The sequence below is a fragment of the Sinocyclocheilus rhinocerous genome, unplaced genomic scaffold (assembly GCF_001515625.1).
Source record: "Sinocyclocheilus rhinocerous isolate Xijiao unplaced genomic scaffold, SAMN03320098_v1.1 scaffold359, whole genome shotgun sequence".
Classification (NCBI taxonomy): domain Eukaryota; kingdom Metazoa; phylum Chordata; class Actinopteri; order Cypriniformes; family Cyprinidae; genus Sinocyclocheilus; species Sinocyclocheilus rhinocerous.
This window is the reverse complement of record NW_015652307.1, coordinates 194,389-214,496: the sequence shown is the minus strand read 5'-3', so window position 1 is coordinate 214,496 and position 20,108 is coordinate 194,389. Positions and strand designations below refer to the sequence as shown.

General features: G+C 35.5%; 2 protein-coding genes across 2 annotated transcripts in view; one reads left to right on the top strand and one right to left on the bottom strand.

Annotated features, from left to right (window-relative positions):
* tert (telomerase reverse transcriptase) overlaps nt 1–10,107 on the top strand; it is a 30,569-nt gene extending 20,462 nt beyond the window's left edge. Inside the window, exons 11-16 of the mRNA XM_016520717.1 lie at nt 1,482–1,667; nt 5,926–6,049; nt 6,241–6,302; nt 6,776–6,784; nt 7,812–8,005; nt 9,733–10,107. Coding sequence (XP_016376203.1) covers nt 1,482–1,667; nt 5,926–6,049; nt 6,241–6,302; nt 6,776–6,784; nt 7,812–8,005; nt 9,733–9,836 — 679 coding nt within the window. The 3' untranslated portion in view covers nt 9,837–10,107. The remainder of the gene's footprint in view (nt 1–1,481; nt 1,668–5,925; nt 6,050–6,240; nt 6,303–6,775; nt 6,785–7,811; nt 8,006–9,732) is intronic.
* A 2,216-nt stretch (nt 10,108–12,323) lies between these two features.
* The window catches only part of slc6a18 (solute carrier family 6 member 18), a 12,906-nt gene continuing 5,121 nt past the window's right edge, over nt 12,324–20,108 (bottom strand). Inside the window, exons 6-12 of the mRNA XM_016520715.1 lie at nt 19,927–20,039; nt 18,128–18,256; nt 17,864–18,020; nt 16,010–16,214; nt 14,808–14,967; nt 13,440–13,602; nt 12,324–12,629 (exon numbers count right to left, since the gene is read on the bottom strand). Of these exons, the coding sequence (XP_016376201.1) occupies nt 12,423–12,629; nt 13,440–13,602; nt 14,808–14,967; nt 16,010–16,214; nt 17,864–18,020; nt 18,128–18,256; nt 19,927–20,039 (1,134 nt within the window). The 3' untranslated portion in view covers nt 12,324–12,422. The remainder of the gene's footprint in view (nt 12,630–13,439; nt 13,603–14,807; nt 14,968–16,009; nt 16,215–17,863; nt 18,021–18,127; nt 18,257–19,926; nt 20,040–20,108) is intronic.

Genomic DNA, 20,108 nt, shown 5'->3' with positions numbered 1-20,108 from the left:
TCGTATCGAATACCCGGTTCTTGGAAATTTGGAACCGGTTCTAAAATGGAACCGGTTTTCGATCCCCAAGCCTAAACACAATTAACGCAGAGGCCAGGGTTGACCGCCACTCACAACTGGTGCCTTTGCCTATTTTTTTTCTTGACAAGAAGTGCATTTATTCAGTCGCAGAACGTCTTTATGATCACATCAAACGGGAGACGTTTCAGACGCGCTCCAGCTTCACTTTAGCGTCAGACACGAGTCAAACGAGCAGAAACGGTACTGTGCTCGCGCCGCCACTTTCTGTAGCCTGTATCTTTTCATATCAATGTGCGAATGAAACTACGTGCATGCAATGTCGTGGTCGGTTAAGTCATGAAGTTACCAAAAAGGCGATTAAAGCTGCTTTAAAACTGTGCATGCATGTAATATATTTTATATGAGTCAGATTTAAGAACATGTCTCTGAAATGGTTTTCAAAACTCTCACTCATCTAACACCCGATTTAACTCGTCAGTCGACTTTAAGACCTGAAGTGGGTCAGAAAAGGTGAAGAAAGTTGAGAGAAAATGCCATTAAACAAATATTTAAAATATACTGTCTTTGTTGTTTGTACATTAATTTGAAGATTGAATGTGAAATTATTGCAATATAAAAGTATATTTAAATACTGGATTTTTGCCTTTCGTGAGCTGTAAGCTCTAATCATCAAAATTAAAACAAAAATTTTTTTTTGAAATGTTTTACTTTACATGCAATGAATCTAGAATTTAAAAAAAAAAATTTTTTAGATGCACCTGTATGTATATATACAGTATATATATATATATATATATGCAGGTGTGCATTAAAACCATTTAACTCCAAGTCAGTTTAATTCCCATTCTATATTAATGCGCTGCTTTCATTGACGCACAGAGATCGGAGATCGCGCACAGAAACATTACATTCAGAAACATGCTGACTTTTAGCGATACTGAATCCTGAATCGCTACACTATATCTCTCAGCAAAGAGGGGGTAAAATCGCTGATTTTGAAGTAAAACTCACAGCTTCAATGTTTGTAGAGACGCACAGACTCCGGTAACTATCACACACATGCAACTTCAATCTCTCTCTGTCTCGCTCACTCACTGTCAGGTCAAGTAGTTTGCATCACTGGATAAAGCTTTTGGCTATTAAACAGTTCTATAGTAAAACAGTTGACTAATATTAAATGATTTGCAACTTCCATTATACCTCGTTCTCTTTCATTAAAACATTAAATTGACGATTCATACTGAAATGCACGCTCTGCTTCTGTGAACAGTAAAGCCCGCCTACTTTGATTCGATTGGCTATCTCAATTATTTTGACACTGACGAGCGCTGCCTAATGGAGTGCAGCAGATCAGTGCAAGAGTTTCAAATATTATTGGGGGGACTTGTCCCCTTCGATGTCTATGGTGGTTACAGCCCTGGATCCAAACACATTCACTCACTCATCTGTCTGTCTGTCAGGATGCTGCTGGCTGGCGTTCCCGATTACGGTTGTCAGATCAACCCTCAGAAAGTGGCGGTGAACTTCCCGGTGTGTGTGGAGTGGCTGGACTCGGGCGTGAGTGTCCTGCCCTCCTGCTGTCTGTTCCCCTGGTGCGGTCTGCTGCTGGACACGCACTCGCTGGACGTCTACAAGGACTACTCACGGTAATCAGGGCTGTCAGAATGGCTAAAAAACTAAATTCGTATTTTGTACTAAAATATTATCAATATTCGAATTTAAAAGGGATAATTTCAGTTAGGGGGGAAAAAAGCTTTTGGCTTCTCTCCAGAGGGCGCATCGAGCAAAATATTACTAATGCACGTTTCTTCAAAGCAATAAAATAACACGACTATCTTTGAAAAAAGTGCATAATGTTTATTAAAATAAAGCAATAAGCCCCAAGTAGCTGTGGTTTACAGTGGTGGTTGCCGAGCAACACACAGAAGTAAACAAAGGTGTATGTTACTTTGTAGAGTAATTTACAACAGCTTCGAACGCGGCTCAGCCAATCAGAATCAAGCACCGGAACTATCCGTTTTATAATAATGTTTATAAACCGTATATAATTAATTAAGTTGCTTAAACAATTTGAAACAAAACAGCATCATGTATGTATATATGTATAGTTTAATACAAAGGACCGAAAACCAATCACAAAGAGTGCTTTCTTCATTTAAAAACATGAGATGCAGTGGGATGGGGAAAAACCGCCATGAAGTCTCGAGACGTGTTTTTTTAAAAGTTGAACTTATATTAATTTGACATGGCTTTCTAAACATGCGTCTCTCTTGTGCGAGACGCGAGTGCAACAGTGATGCGATAAATATGCGTTCTGTGTGAACGGCTTGGTTTCAGTTTTGATGTAAACAAGATCTTCTCCGCACTGATGTTCTCTTTTTCCGCAATATTTTGAATGAACAACGTAGCAGCGCCGCATCTAGTGGCTTCAACTGAATAGGCTAAAAAAAGCATTAAAATGCAACGACACCTACATAGTCATCGCATTTTGTGCGCCACTGATGCACACCTAAAATTCAAATGCAACATTTTTGCAATTTTTTTTTTTTGTGACAGCCCTAATGGTAATGAGATGCGCCCATCACTGCTGCTATCAGGCTGTAAATCAGGGAGGGCCGCTATCTTATCTGTGCACTGATGAGACGTCATCCGTAGGGTTTTATATGCATTCCAGCTTGACTCTGATCTCTGGCGTTATTCTGCTCCGGTCTCATCTCTGTCAGCACCTAGGATGCCTCGAGGGTGAGTAAAACATGGACTAGTTTTCATTTTTGGGTGAACTACAGTGGTGGCCAAAATTATCAGAATACTAGTATTTCCAGCAGCTAAAAATGGTTTTAAGTCAGTTATTTTTTTGTGCTCCACACAGAGATCTGATCTGATCATCATCAGTCTGTCTGGAGTGACATGAAGAAACAGAACAAAAGGTGGTTTCTTGAAGCATCTTGGAGACACAGTTCTTCTAAATAAAGCAAACACGGGTCGATTCAAAATGTAATCACAAACTAAATAGTCAGAAGACAAAACCAGCACTGGACAATGAAGGAACAAACTGAGAGACTTAAATACACAAAGATAATGAACTACATGTAGACAGCTGTATTTGTTAAATGAATCTCAATAACAACAGAAAGAGGCGGGAAACTAGAAGGAAACACGTAACCGAAGAGAAACAAGCAAACTAAAAGTCCGTGAAAATGAAACAAAAAAAGCCTAACTGTGACTCCCTGATTTCACTACAAATCCACAGTTATTTTTTTTCCAGTGGAAATCAAAAGGACAAATCTGCAGCAAATCCACAGTAACTAGGGGTGTCAAAAAAAAAAATTACATAAAAAATAAAACTAACTAAAAAAATAAATATTTTTATTTTAAATAAAATATATACACTCATTGACAGTAGTTTGTTTTAAAATAAATTGAAAATGAAACAAACATTGAGATTCAACTAGTTTTTTGTTTACTACTATTTATATAGTATTTATAAAACATATATGTTACGGAAGGAGACTCACAAAGAGGATTAGAGTACAAACTGGTTGTTTATTAACAGCAAGTGATGCAGATGGTAATGGCAGGTGAGTATTATAGGCAATGGAGCAGTTCTCTGAATTTATGGAGAATATAAGACAGTCTCTGGTTTCGCAGGAGATCGTGGAAGGGAGACAGAAGACAGCACACACCTCAGATGACGAGTACTGAGAAGATCCACGGAGATGATCACTGGAACAGACGAAGGAATGGAACACAGGAGAACACACTGGAGGAGACACAGGAGGTAAGTACAACAGGCAGGTAGGTAGTTCAATGTATCGCACGGATAGCATAGAGAGTCCACTTCGTATGAACGAGACCAGACACTGGAGTGACGTGAGGCGTGTGCTTTTGTATTAGTCTTGATGAGAGTGCAAATTCCAAACAGGTGCGTGCAATCAGTACTCAGGTGATGGTGTTCGCAGTGATTGGGTGGTGGCTGAGCCTGGCCGATCTGTGACAACTGTAGCTTTGCAGGAGGTTCCTTGAAGCGTCTTGGAGACACAGTTCTTCTGGATTGAGTCTGTCTCAGTTTGTTCTGTTTCTTCATGTCACTCCAGACAGACTGATGATGATCAGATCAGATCTCTGTGCGGAGCACAAAAATCTCACTGCATTATTACAATTAATGGCCAAATGAATGTTTGGAAATGTAAACAGATATTTCCTACTGACACACTACAGCACAAGATATAAATAACTGACTTTAAAACCATTTTTCGCTGGTGAAATTACTAGTGTTCTAATCATTATGGCCACCAATGTAGTTCACCCAAAAGTGAAAACTAGTTCATGTTTTACTCACCCTCGAGGCATCCTAGGTGTATATGACTTTCTTCTTTCAGACGAATACAATCGGAGTTATATAAAAAAATATCCTGGCTCTTCCAAGCTTTATAATGGCAGTGAATGGGTGTTATTTTTCAACAGTCTAAAAGAAGTCCAATAAAGCGCATCCATCCATAATAAAATGTGCCTCACGGCTCCGGGGGGGTGAATAAAGGCCTCCTGTAGCAAATCGATGTGGTTTTGTAAGAAAAATATCCATATTATAAACCGTAATCTCTAGCTTGCGCTTTATTGGACTTCTTTTGGACTGTTGAAAAATAACACCCATTCACTGCCATTATAAAGCTTGGAAGAGCCAGGATATTTTTTTATATAACTCCGATTGTATTCGTCTGAAAGAAGAAAGTCATATACACCTAGAATGCCTCGAGGGTGAGTAAAACATGGACTAAAGTTAATTTTTAGGTGAACACCAGTGTAATGTAATAAATGTTAACTGAAATAAAATAGATTTTAAAAAGATTTTATTTCAGCTAGTTGCCAAAGGCAGTATTTCTTATTTTCATTTAGTTTAACTTGATTTACTGAAAAACTAAAACTGATATAAAATTAAATAAAAACTATGTAAACATATTTTTAAAAAACAACAAAAACGAATAAAAATGATAAAAAATTGTTAAATATAATAAAAACTAAAAATAAGAGTTAAATACTAATAAAATAAAAAAAACTTAAGATTTATTTGTTACTTGCAACTAATGGTAACTGACTTCAAATAAAATAATAAAAACACTTATGGAAGTAAAACTATTAAGTATTTTAGCGTCAAATTTAATTTAACATCAAAAATGTCATTGCATTTAAACAAACTGTAAAAAAAAATCCGTAAAAAAAACGGCAGCGGTGGTTGCCAGAATTTTACCGTAAAAAGTACGGTTGCAACATTTTTGGTTTTACGGTTTTAAATTAAATTTACAGCTAAATACCGTGATTTCATTAACTGATATAATGTTAATATACCAACCTATTGAAGTACTGAAATCTGTTTTGTACCTTTGTAATACACTGATAACCACCAAATGCAGGAGGTGATGAGAAAGTCACATGATGAACCAAAGCCCATCACGAGCAGCTTTTAAATAATAACATATATAGAAGGTGCACAGTGTCATTCACACAAACGTTAAACACCATCATGGTAACTCACATGAAACTGAAATAATGCAATAAACATTCATTTAACAACATTAGGTGTAACACACAACCCTAATATACACAACAGATAAGAAAAAACTAAGAAGAAAGTTATTTCAACAAAAAAAACATCAAATTTGAAATGTAACGCAGGGAATTCTGGGAATGTCAATTTACGGTTATTCACTGTAAATTGTTCTTTTTCACTTCAAAAAACGGTATACTACCATAAAATTACATGTAATGTCCAATACAGTTTTTCACCGTATACAGTAGGGGAACTTATCGTTAACCATTTAACAGGTTTTTACTGTAGCATTTTACTGTTAAATTCACGATCATTTTTTACAGATGACTGCATAATTGACCTATGCTCCGCCCCCTCAGGTACGACGGCCTATCGCTGCGCTACAGCCTGACCCTTGGCTCCGCCCACTCGCCAACCGCGGTCATAAAGAAGCTGCTGTCGGTCCTCAGTCTCAAGTGTACCGACATCTTTCTGGACCTCAGGGTGAGACGTGAAATGAGTGCTAATGACGCTCAAACCCTGAACCCTCATTACAGCCCTGAACACCACAGCCTGTATCGGTTTGATTGGTTTTCAAATGGGCGGCACTAATGTTGTTACAGTTTGTGCAGAAATCATTAGTATTCATCTGTGCTCCTGTGTTAGTGGAGTCAGTATGTCTGCTGTTTCTCCAGATGAATTCAGTGGAAGCTGTCTACAGGAGCTTATATAAACTGATTCTGCTGCAGGCGCTCAGGTAAACACTTCACACACAAACGTGTGCCATCAATAAGATATTTAAAAGAAATGAATACTTTTACTCATCAAGGACGCATTAATCTGATCAAACATGCCAGTGCAGACGACAGAAATAAATTACAGCTTAACAGAGATTCACATAGAAAACAGCTACTTTAAATCATAATAATATTTCACAATTTTACTGTACTTTTGATCAAATGAATGCAGCCTTGGTGAGCAGAAGAGACTTTTCAAAAACTCCTATCGACCTCAAACCTTTAAAGTAGTGTACATTAGTTGTTTTGTCTTGTTTCTTTCTGCAAAAGTTTAACGACAATGATCTGAGTAACTGAGACTGTGCTGTTTGAATGTCTGCCGGTGAATGATTGTGTGAAACTCAAAAGATTCCATTCAGTGCAGAAAACAGCTGCAGTAACCATCAACCACACAGCAGAGCGAGTGACGCTGCTGTTTGTCAATGTGTGTCAGGTTTCACGCGTGTGCTCACACTCTCACTCACTCACTCACACACACACACACACTCTCACTCACTCACACACACACAGACACACAGTGTTTGGGAAAGTTACTTTTAAAAGTAATGCATTACAATATTGCATTACTCCCTAAAAAGTAACTAATTACGTTACTTAGTTACTTTTTATGGAAAGTAATGAGTTACGTTACTGTTGAGTTACTTTTTAAATCTGGGCGGGGCTTGCTAGTTTGTTTTTAATATAAAAAAAGTTCCTCTTTTACAAACGTAAAAGCCCTTTCACGCCAAAAGTGAAATGAATACGCCTCAGGCTGAATGAAATGTAAATTCACGTCTGTACAGTAGAGGGCGCAGCTCAAACTAATCTCATGAAGAATATGACGCAGGAGAAGAAAGTTCAACACTATTCAGCAATAACAAATTATACACAAATGTCATTTTTGCTTATTAGTATGGATGAATTGGATCATCGAAGGTCAGCAGCAAAGACATTAGTTAATAAAATGGGATTAAATCACGCTCGCTCACACACACGCACTCTCTCACACACACGCACTCACACACACGCACGCACTCACGCACACACCCTCTCTCTCTCTCTCTCTCACACACTCACTCACTCGCACGCACGCACTCACACGCACACACACACAAGACATTGGTTAATAAAATGTGATTAAATACATAAATGATATTTGTCTTATTTAACATATTTAATTATTGCAGGTTTGTATAATATTCCGAGTTTGCATTCAACTGTTTTTATTGATTTTGAGGAACACTGAATCTGTTTGAGTAAACACATGTTGATATTTAGTCTAGAACTACAGTAAGATCATGTTCACACACAACGCTCTGCACTTACTCCTGATTTCTGTCACCATGGCAACACCAGAACTCTCACTCAATACATGGAAACAAAGTAACTGCTGTTACTTATTTGAAAAAGTAACTCAGATGTTTCCTTCTAAATTAAAAAGTAATGCGTTACTTTACTAGTTACTTGAAGTAATCTGATTGCGTAACTTGTAATGCGCTCCCCAGCGCCTCACTGGCGAGTCTGAATGAGTTCGTCTCTCCTGCAGGTCTGGTTCTGGGTTCTCCGGACGGCGGAGGTCTTCTGCAGTACGAAGCCGTTCAGCTGCTGTTCTGTTTGGCGTTTAAGGTGGTTTTCACGCGGCACCGATCGCTTTACCGCAGCCTGCTTCCTCCGCTGCACAAACGTACGTTCGTTTTGCTTTAGATGCTCATCTTCAGTCCCTTCTGTGCTTCAGGCTGTCGTTTGGTGGGGAATGAGGAGGAAACAGTTGCATTATGGGTTAGAGAGACTGTAAGAGCAATAATGTCATTTATAATAGTAGAAGTGTTATTTTAGTATCATTAATATAATATTAGTTTAATGCTATAGTATTGGTGTAATTAAGAATATTTTTGATGTAGTTTTTAGATTTACTGTTTTAATTTTAGCGTATGTTTGTTTTTGTTTTTTTTGTGGTATGTCTAATTTTATTAATTTTTATTTCAGTCATAGTTTAGTATTTCAGCAAAATTAAAATGGTAAATGTAGTTGAAGTTTGTTATTTTGCTTTAAGTTTCCACTTTTATTTTATTTTATTATTTTTTTGTAATATGTCCATTTACTTTTTTATCAATTTTTATTTATTTAGTAATTTTAGTACTTCAGCTTAAACCGTTTTCCATTTTAATTTTAGCACAAGTTTTAGTTTAGCTTTTTATTATGTCCGTTTACTTTTTATTAATTTTTATTTCAGTTTTAGCCATTTTAGTACTTCAGCTTACACTAAAATTAATATGACAATGGAAAATATAGTTTAAGCTGAAGTACTAAAATGGCTAAAACCGAAATAAAAAGTAAATAGACCTATTTACGAAAACAAAATAACTAAAACATACACTAAAATGAAAATGTAAAATATAGATTGTTTTGGTTATTTTGTTAATATGTCTCTTTATTTTAATTAATTTTATTTCAGGTTTTTGTTTTAGTAATTTTACTGTTTAATTATATTTAGTATATTTTTATGTATTATTTTTATTGTTGTTGTTGTTTTACTTTTAGATTTTTATTCAATTTTATTTTATTTTTAGTTGTTTTAGTACATCAAGTTAAACTAAACAAAAATGAAATGTTACAACTAACTGAAATGAAACGAGTCTAAACTGTTTAGTGTTTATATATTATTTCCCTTAACATTTTATATTTTAATTAACGTAAATGTCTTTAAATATTTTAGTTTGTGATAACAAGCTTATTTACATTTGTAAAACTCCCATTCATCGTGGCAGAAAAACTGATAAATCAGTGGGATTTAGAGTTATTTTAGTATTATTAATATACTATTATAATTTGCTTTGAATTAACTTTTACTCTATATTTTCATTTTTTTCATCTTATGTGCTTTTGTAAAAAAAATTATTACTTTTTAAGTTTATTTTTTGTTTTATTTTAGTTCAGTTTTAGGTTTTCATCTATTTTATATATATTTTTTTACTTTATTTCAGTTGACAAAAATGTTTCTTAATAGTTTTTAGTTTTTTAGGCATGTTTAATAGCCGTATTCCCTCAAAAGCCCTAAACAAGGAGAAACAGTGCTCTGTTACAGTGCAGACAGAAATTGCGTCTTTAGAGCGTTTATGAGCGACTGCCAGCTCATAAGCGAGTCTCTTTACAATCCTAAATCACTTCATATATTTGTTACTGTCTATTTGACTTGTTTTATGCTTATGGAGCAAAGCAGTGGAAAAATACTTCCAGGAAAAGTGGGCGGGGCCTGTGGCGGTGGGCGTTTATGATGTTAACGCTCGTCTTCGCTGATGATTTGATTCGTTTGGTCTGCAGTCGTCTTTCTCATCTCAAACGAGGTTCTGAAGCATGAAGCAGAAAATCCCCTGGCAGCGAGTAATCTGGTGTTCTCTTTGTTTGGTGTAGGAAAGCGGCGTCTGGAGCGCGAGCTGCGCGGCATCAGACTGGCCCGCGTGCGTCAGGCCGCCACTCCCACAATCCCTCAGGACTTTAAACGCATCCGGACGTAGAGCGGTGAACGCCCGAGTTTCGCTCCGCAGCAGCTGACTAAACAGATCCACGCACCTCGTAAACGCTTGATGATTGTCGTTAAATGGTTGGAGATAAGAGACGCTCGTAAAACAACGACAGCGTTCAGCAGCTCAGACACTCATTTCTGTTGTTGTGCTGCATGTTTCTATGATATTTGCATGTTGATGCATCTGTCATCTAAATAAACCTTTGTTATGTAAATAAACTAAAATCTGTTATTTCAGCACAGAAAATAAATTTAGATCACCACAGATGTGTATTCTTGTTCAGTCTATCTATCTATCTATCTATCTATCTATCCTTCTATCTATCTATCCTTCTGTCTGTCTATCTATTCATCTATCTGTCTATCCTTCTGTATCCATCTATCTATCTATCCTTCTGTCTATCTATCCTTCTATCTATCCATCTATCTATCTATCCTTCTATCTATCTATCTATCTATCCTTCTGTCTATCCTTCTATATCTATCTATCCGTCTATATCTGTCCGTCTATCTATCTATCTATCTATCCTTCTGTCTATCTATCTCTATCCTTCTGTCTATCTATCTATCTATCCGTCTATCTATCTATCCTTCTATATCTATCTATCCGTCTATCTATCTATCCGTCTATATATCATCTATCTATCTATCATTCTGTCTATCTATCTATCTATCTATCTATCCTTCTGTCTATCTATCCTTCTGTCTATCCTTCTGTCTATCTATCTATCCTTCTGTCTATCTTTCTATCTATCTATCCTTCTATCTATCTGTCTATCTATCCATCTATCTATCTATCTATCTGTCTATCTATCCTTCTCTCTATCTATCTTATCTATCTATCTGTCTATCTATCCTTCTGTCTGTCTATCTATCTATCCTTCTATCTGTCTATCTATCCATCTATCTATCTCTCCATCTATCTATCTATCCTATCTATCTATCTATCCTTCTGTCTCTATCTATCCATCTATCTATCTATCTATCTATCTATCTATCCTTCTGTCTCTATCCATCCATCTATCTGTCCTTCTGTCTATCTATCCTTCTATCTATGTATCTATATCTATCCTTCTGTCTATCTATCTATCTATCCTTCTGTCTATCTATCTATCTATCTATCTATCTATCTATCTATCTATCCTTCTGTCTATCTATCTTTCTATCTATCTATCCGTCTATCCATCTATATATCTATCTATCCGTCTATCTATCTATCCATCTATATCTATCTATCTCTATCTATCCTTCTGTCTATCTATCTGTCCGTCTATCTATCTATCTATCTATCCTTCTGTCTATCTATCTATCTATCCTTCTGTCTATCTATCTATCTATCTGTCCTTCTGTCTATCTATCTCCATCTATCTATCCTTCTGTCTATCCGTCTATCCATCTATCTATCCGTCTATCTATCTATCCATCTATCCGTCTATCCTTCTGTCTGTCTATCTATCCTTCTATCTATCTATCCATCTATCTGTCTATCCGTCTATCCATCTATCCGTCTATCTATCTGTCCATCTATCCGTCTATCTGTCTATCTATCCTATCTATCTATCCGTCTATCTATCTATCTATCATTCTGTCTATCTATCTATCTATCTATCCTTCTGTCTATCTATCCTTCTGTCTATCCTTCTGTCTATCTATCTATCCTTCTGTCTATCTGTCTATCTATTTTTATTTTTATTATCTGTGTTTTTTGTTCTGTCACTGTCATTCTGTTACACTGTGGAAGCTTCTGTCACGAAAACAAATTCCTCGTATGTGTAAACATACCTGGCAATAAAGCTCATTCATTCATTCATTCATTCATTCTTAAAACAATAATTTGGTATTCCTCTTGTAGCATTGTCCTCTTTAATGCTAAGAAATAAGTCTCCTGGCAGTTCTCTCCCGAGTGGTTCCACTGCCGCCGGCATTACGTCTGAGCATGATTCAGTGAGCTATATAACACTTTTAATTGTCAGGAAATTAGTAAAGTTTTGGTTCAATATACTTGTTGATCAAAAATAGCCTTAAACCTATACACTCTTTTTTACATGTCTTCTAAGTAAAGAGTAATTGCTGAATCTGGTAACTTTTAGAGGGGGTGAACTCATTTATGCTGTGCACTGTATATATAGCACCAAAAAAAGTGCAATAAATTACAGCTCAATTAACATGTTCAATATATATTTAGCAGATTTGACCCTCAGATCAGAGCAGAAAATGTGTAAAAACTCATGGACTGCTGCTGTGTAACATGAGCAGAAGAGACTTTAAAAAACATTCAAAATCGTACCGTTCAAATATTTTTTGTAATATATTTTTTAAAGATTTGGTCTGGTAGTAATACTATTTAGAAATAAAACATTAGGTAAATTGATAGGGGAAAAAATTTTATGAACAAATTAAATTTTTCAATTATATCTTTTTTTTTTCTTTTTTGTTTAGTAGTTTAAATAATGTAAAGATGCAGTGAAGTCGTATAAAATTTCAGAGTTCAGATCCTAAAAACAGTGTTTCTTCCTGAAGGAAATGTTGGATTGAAATTAAAATCCTGCGATGGTCCTGCAGGGGTTTGTTTCCGTCTCTAGAGCGCTTTGATGGTCCCGGCGCTGAAGGCCTGGTTGTCGTAGGGGTTTGGGAGACTGCTGCCGGTCTGCGGCCGTGTTTGCCGTCGGATCAGTCTGTAAACGGCCACGATGGGGATGGAGAGAACGGGAACGGTGCTCAGCAGCACACAGACGGCGAACACCCAGCCCGAGTACGGCTTCACCTCCGACTCCGGGAAGTTTTCCTGCACCACAACAAGCACAGCATGTGTTGTAAACCTTTGAATTTGAAGATCAGGGTCAATTTCACTTATTTTGTCTTCTGGGAAACATGTAAGTAACTTCTGTAGCTTGTGAAGGGCAGTACTAAATGAAAAAAAAAAAAGATATTTAGGCAAAATAAGAAAAATGTACACATCTCCATTCTGTTCAAAAGTTTTCACCCCCTGGCTCTTAATGCATGATCTTTCCGTCTGGCGCATCAGCGAGGGTTTGAACCTTCTGTAATAGTTATGCACGAGTCCCTCAGTTGTCCTCAGTGTGAAAAGATGAGTCTCAAAATCATACAGTCATTGTTGGAAAGGGTTCAAATGTGCAGAAGATGCTGGAAAACCAAAGATTGTGCAGGAGCTGGGGGATTTTTCTGAAGAACAGCAGAAAGTTTAACTGTTCAGGACAGACAAGGGACTCATGAACAACTATCACTAAACAATAAAACAGTCGTGGATCATCCAGGAAATGACACACAGTATTAAGATTCAAGGGTATGTAAACTTTTGAATGGGGTCATTTTTATAAATTCTGTTATTATTTTGTCTTGTGGAGTGTATGTAAACATCTGTTATGTGAAATAGCTTATTCAGGACAGTTTTAAATAAACAATGTAATTTTCATGATCCCTCTTATTTTGTTTCAACTATTAACATTTGGCACATTCTGCAAGGGGTATGTAAACTTATGAGCACAACGTCAAGACATGGTTACGGCCTTGTGTTATACTGTAAGGATGCTGGGTGCTATTGGTTGTGTTGTGTGTGGCTGTGCTTCAGACTCACGTATTCTGGGTTCCAGGCGGGATATGTGGGGTGTTTCTGGACCTGGACCACGACGTACGCCACCAGAACCACCAGCAACATGATGGGACTGATGCCCATCCAGCACACTCGCCAGAACAGGTTCGGCCGGCGGCCCGTCATGCTCTCGATATCATCACTGAACCTGAAACGCAAGCAGACGCCGCTCAGTCTTTTGCACAAACACTGATGTTTATTCCATTCATCTCTCTCGATGTACCATCTCATACTGATTCCCAAACTTGAAGATTTTAAGTTCATATTTCAATAATTTATCAACATGCTCATGTGACATGCAGATAAACAAATAAAATGTTTCACATTTTTTGTTTTGATTTAAACTTTTTAGTTTTTTTATTTTAGAATTATTTTAATTTTACATTTTTATAATTTTATTTGTAGAAAGTGTTTCATTTTAATATTGATAATTTTTTTTAATTTTTATGATTTCATTGTACACTTAAAAACAAACCTTTATTTTTTAAGAGTAGTGTTTTTTGATTGTTTTTATTTTAAATTTTTAAAATTTGTATGATTTGATTTTTAGTAGGTTTTATTTTAATTGTTCTAAAATTATATATCTTTTTACATTTTTTGCGTTTTTAGTTTCTTTGATATTTGTTTTAATTTTATATTTTAATTTTAGTTTTTATAAAAAAAAAAAAATTATGCTTTGGTTTTTATTAATTATTGCATTTTGAGTGTTTATTTAAAAATATATATATATAATATAAAATTTATATATTTGAACTAATAATATACTTTTATTTTTAATGATTTAATTAATTTTTAGCAAGTGTTTTGATTTGGTTTTAAAATTGTTTATTTTAATTTTACATTTAATTTTTTATTTTATTATTCATTTTAATTTAACATCTATAATTTAATTTTAGTAAGCATTTTTTGTTTTTGTATTTTAAGATTATTTATTTTAATTTTGCTTTTTTTAATTTTTGGTGTTTGGTATTTTAATTTTACATTTTAACGATTTCATTTTAAGTGTGTTTTATTTTGATTGTTTATATTTAAAAATTATTCATTTCAATTTTTACAATTCCTTTCAATTTAACATTCAGCGTTTTTAACATTTAAGTGATTTTTGTATTTGAAAATTATTTTAGATTTAGATTTTTTTATGATTCATTTAAATGTTAGTGTCTCGCTTTAATTTATTTATATTTTTAGGGTTTTATTAATTATTAGCTATTTTCATGAACTCACAAACCCTGCTCTAATGAACTGCTTGAAAATTGTTACATGTTTGCGTTGAGTGATCTTCAAGCCTTTAATGGTAGCAGCTGTTTTGGCTTTAATCTGTCAGATTGTGTTGTATTGAGTGAGTTTACAGACCGGTTCATCCCGTAGAAGAAGACGACGCCGATGATCTCGCAGAAGGCGATGACGAGGAGTGGGATGGAGCCCACGTAACTGTTGAAGATCTCCAGCCAGTAGTTGCCAGATCCCAGCGTAAAGATCAGCGCCACGAGGAAGTTCAACACACAAATCAGACCTGCATTGAGAGCTCGTTAACAGTGTTGGGGTAACGCGAGTTATGTAATCAGATTACTTTTTTCAAGTAACTAGTAAAGTAGCGCATTACTTTTTAATTTAGAAGGAAATATCGGAGTTACTTTTTCAAATAAGTAACAGCAGTTACTTTGTTTCCATGTGTTGAGTGACAGCTCTGGTGTTGCCATGGTGACAGAAATCAGGAGTAAGTGCAGAGCGTTGTGTGTGAACATGATCTTACTGTAGCTCTAGACTAAATATCAACATGTGTTTACTCAAAAACAGATCCAGTGTTCCTCAAAATCAATAAAAACAGTCAAATGCAAACTCAGCATATTATACAAACCTGCAATAATTAAATATGTTAAATAAGACAAATATGATTTATGTATTTAATCCTATTTTATTAACAAATGTCTTTGCTGCTGACCTTCGATGATCCAATTCATCCATACTAAGCAAAAATGACATTTGTGTATCATTTGTGTTATTGCTGAATAGTGTTGAACTTTCTTCTCCTGCGTCATATTCTTCATGTGACTAGTTTGAGCTGCGCCCTCTACTGTACAGACGTGAATTTACATTTCCTTCAGCTTTAGCCATATTCAGTTCACTTTTGGTGTGAAAGGGCTTTTACGTTTGTAAAAGAGGAACTTATTTTATATTAAAAACAAACAAGCAAGCCCCGCCCAGATTTAAAGGAACACTCCACTATTTTTGAAAATAGGCTCATTTTCCAACTCCCTTGAGTTTTACCGTTTTCGAATCCATTCAGGCGATCTCCGGGTGTGCTACCGCCAGACCCGGAGATCGGCTGAATGGATTCAAAAACAGTAAAACTCAACTGTTTAACTCTAGGGGAGCTGGAAAATGAGCCTATATTCAAAAATAGTGGAGTGTTCCTTTAAAAAGTAACGTAACTAAGTAACATAATTAGTTACTTTTTTAGGCAGTAATGCAATATTGTAATGCATTACTTTTAAAAGTAACTTTCCCCAGCGCTGCTCGTTAGCACACGAGAAGGACCTCGTTTGCACGTTTACCTGTGAAGAGCTCTTTGGGCATCCATCTGGGCACCAGGTGCAGGTCCAGCAGCGGCGTCAGGACTCCCTCCAGATTGCCGAACATCGAGGACAGACCCAGACTGAAGAGCATGATGAAGAAGAGCACGGCCCACACCTGCGAGCCCGGCATCTCGATCACGGCCTCCGTGAACAGGATGAACGCCAGCCCTGTTCCTGAAGCACTCTGGGTAAGAGAGAGCTGTCAGATTCTTTCGCATGACACGAATACAGGTTTCGGACGGCTCTTTCGGTTCGATTAACACAGCGCTATTTCATCCAATGCACACGATCAGCTTTAATTAGAGCTCATAGTTTTAAGAAACAAAGCCCCATCTTGTGTATAATCGTAGTTAATTTAGCATTTTTATTAATTATTTTTGATTTTATTCAAGCTATTTGTTTTAATTTTACATTTATGAATTTTTTTTTGCATTTTCAAATTTTTTTTGTTTTTAGTAAAATTCAAATTTTTTTGTTAATTAAACTTTAATTTGTAATTTAGATTTTTGTGTTTTTATTTTAAAATGATTTATTAATTATTTTATTTATTATTTATGTTTAAGTACTTTTAAGACCACCAGCCTTTTGTTTTGAGTGGATGTTAATTTAGCATTTTTAGTATTATTAGTTTGTTTTATTTTTATCAATTTTTTAAATTTATATTTTAATTGCATTTAATTTTATCTTTTTTTTTTTTTTTTCAACTTTATATTTACATTTATTTTTTTATTTGTGTTTTTTTGTATTTTGAAATGTTCACTTTTTTTCCAAGTAATATGTGACCCTGGAGCACAAAAGCAGTGTTAAGTCGCTGGGGTATATTTGTAGCAATAGCCAACAATACATTGTATGGGTCAAAATTATCCATTTTTCTTTTATGCCAAAAATCATTAGGATATTAAGTAAAGATCATGTTCCATGAAGATATTTTGTACATTTCCTACAGTAAATATATCAAAACTTAATTTTTGATTAGTAATATGCATTGCTAAGAACTTAATTTGAACAACTTTAAAGATAATTTTCTCAATATTTAGATTTTTTTGCACCCTCAGATTCCAGATTTTCAAATAGTTGTATCTCAGCCAAATATTGTCCTATGGTCACATTTAAAAAAAAAAAAAAAAAGTAATTTAACGCTATTAATAAAAAAAAAAAATTATTAATTGTAAATCTTCAAGACCAAGGTACGTACTGAAATTAATGCTTTTCTTCATCAAGGATGCATTAAATCGATGAAAAGTGACTGTAAAGAAGTGTATAATGATACAAAAGATTCCTATTGTAAATAAATGCTGTTCTTTTGAACTTTCTAATCATCCTGAAAAATAAAATGTATCACAGCTTCCTGTTCTGAAGGGGTTTACAAGCCAAATAAGTAATTGAATAAGCTTTATGATTCAGGAATCAGCTCAGTTGACTTTCAAACACTGCTGTTTTTCTGTGCTGTTGTTTATGATTAATTATAAAACGGAGAGTTCCGGTCCTTGATTCTGATTGGCTGAGCCGCGTTCAAAGCTGTTGTAAATGACTCTACAAAGTAACATACACCTTTGTTTACGTTTGTCTGTTGCTCGGCAACCACTTTGTTGCAACCACAACTGTTTCTGAGGAGCTACATTGTTTGGTGGAAGAATACTGTTTTTATTAATATCATTACACTTTATTTGCTCTGTTTTATTTTGTGAAACCTTACTACGTATATGGAATAACCGTTTTATAAAAGCAATAAGCACCGCTTCGCGTCGTACCTAACAACGCCACTTAGCTGTTATAAATTCACTGTAAACCACGGCTTCACGGGGCTTATTGCTTTAGCGAGCAATCGTTTACCTGGTCCATAAAGTTCTGGAGGTCGCAGTGTTTGAGGTTCAGACTGGAGACTTTGTCCGGATCGGTTGTGTTCAGATGCGTTAACCAGCTCTCGTAGTTCTCGATCGTGATGTTTCTTTCGGCGACGTCAAAAGCGTTGGTCAGATCCAAGATGTTACTGCAGCGGAATGAATGAAACACCATTAAAAACCTCTCATTATAGCCCTTCTAGCAGGTGTGTGTTCATGCATAATAAACGCACGGGTTGAGTTTGCTGTGCTTCACCTGTTAATGCAGGAGTTGAAGTTGCCCGTGGCTTTGAAGCCCAGGATGGCGAAGATGGGAATGGAAGCGTAGAGAGACGTGGCGCTGTTAATGATCCCAACAACCAGAGTGTCCCGTTCACAGTCATTCCTGGAGCAAACATATACACAGTCAGGTCCGGAAGTATTTGCACACTTTTGCCTTTTACAGTGGATTTGAAATAAAACAATCGAGGTGTGATTGAAGTGCAGACTCTAAGCTTTAATTCAAGGTGTTGAACAAAAATAAAACATAAAATGCTTAGGAATTACAAATCATTTTTATACACAATCCCCCCATTTTCAGGGGCTCAGATGTAATTGAACAAATAAATATAATCGTAAGTTAATATGTTGTTGAGAATCCTTTGCAGGCATTGACTGCCTTAAGTCTGGAGCTCATGGACATCAACAGAGACTGGGTTTCTTCTTTGTGATGCTTTGCCAGGCCTTTACTGCAGCTGACTTCAGTTGTTGTGTGTTTGTGGCTCTTTCTGTCTTTAGTTTTGTCTTCAGCGAGTGAAATGCAACTCAATCGGGTTGAGATCAGGAGATTGACTTTTCTTTTCACTTCTTTACCTTCAAAAACTCCTGGGTTGCTTTTGCTGTATGTTTTGGGTCATTGTTCATTCGTACTATGAAGCGCCGCTCAATCAGCTTTGCTGCATTTGACTGAATCTGGGCAGAGAGTATATCTCTACACACTTCAGAGTTCATCCGGCTGCTTCTGTCTTCTGTCTCATCATCACTAAACACCAGTGACCCAGAGCCACTGAAGCCATGCAGCTCATGCATCACACTGCTCCATGCTTCACAGATGATGCTGTGCTTTGATCATGAGCTGCTCCAAGCCTCCTGGAGAGTGTTCTTCTGTTGGCTGGATGTTGTGAAAGGGTTTTTCTGTACCATGGAGAGGATCCTCCGATCATCCAGCACTGTTTTCCTCCATAGACGTCCAGGTCTTTTTATATTGATATTTTGTTGCTGGTTCTAGGTGTTTTTATATGTATGTATATATATATGTATAGTATTGCAATTTATGTAATATATATTTTGCTGAGTAAATATATTTTTATATTTATAATTGAAATTATAATTTTATAATTGAAATTAACTTTTAATGTATTTATTTATATTTTTATTTACTATATGTATTCTTTTATTTATTTATACATATTTCTTAATATTTGTTAACGTTAGTTAATAAAAACACATCTGTTCATTATTATTTAATGTTCAGGTCCATTAAATAATACTGACAGATGCAAACTTTGATTGTAACGTTTAACTAAGATGAATAAATTCTTTAGAGGTTTAAATGTTAGTTCATTTTAACTAATGTTTTGGTAACACTTTACAATAAGGTTCATTAGTTAACATTAGTTAACTACTTTAGTTAACATTAACTAAGAATGAACAATACTTCTACAGCATTTATTAATATTAGTTAATGTTAATTTCAGCATTTAATAAAGCATTAAAATAAAAAAATGTGTTTGTTAACATTAGTTAATGCAGTGTGAACTAACATGAACAAACCATGAACAACTGTATTTTTATTAACTAACATTAACAAAGATTAATAAATATTGTAATAAATGCATTGTTCATTGTTAGTTCATGTTCATTAATACATTATCTAATGTTAACAAATGACACCTTATTGTAAAGTGTTACCAATGTTTTTAACTGATGTTAACAAATTAACCTTTTTGCAAAGTTACAGAATATTCTAACAGAACATTAGGATGAATGTGAATTATTTTTCCTGGCAGGTTGTACTTTTTGGGGTTGTAGCTGGAGAAGGCGATGAGTCCCCCGAACGCCAGAGACAGAGAGAAGAAGATCTGCGTCGCAGCGTCCAGCCACACCTGAGGATCCATCAGCAGCGCCCACTGCAGACACAAGATCACACGTCAAACCTGTGTGTGTGTGTGTGAGAGAGTGTGTGTGTGTGTGTGTGT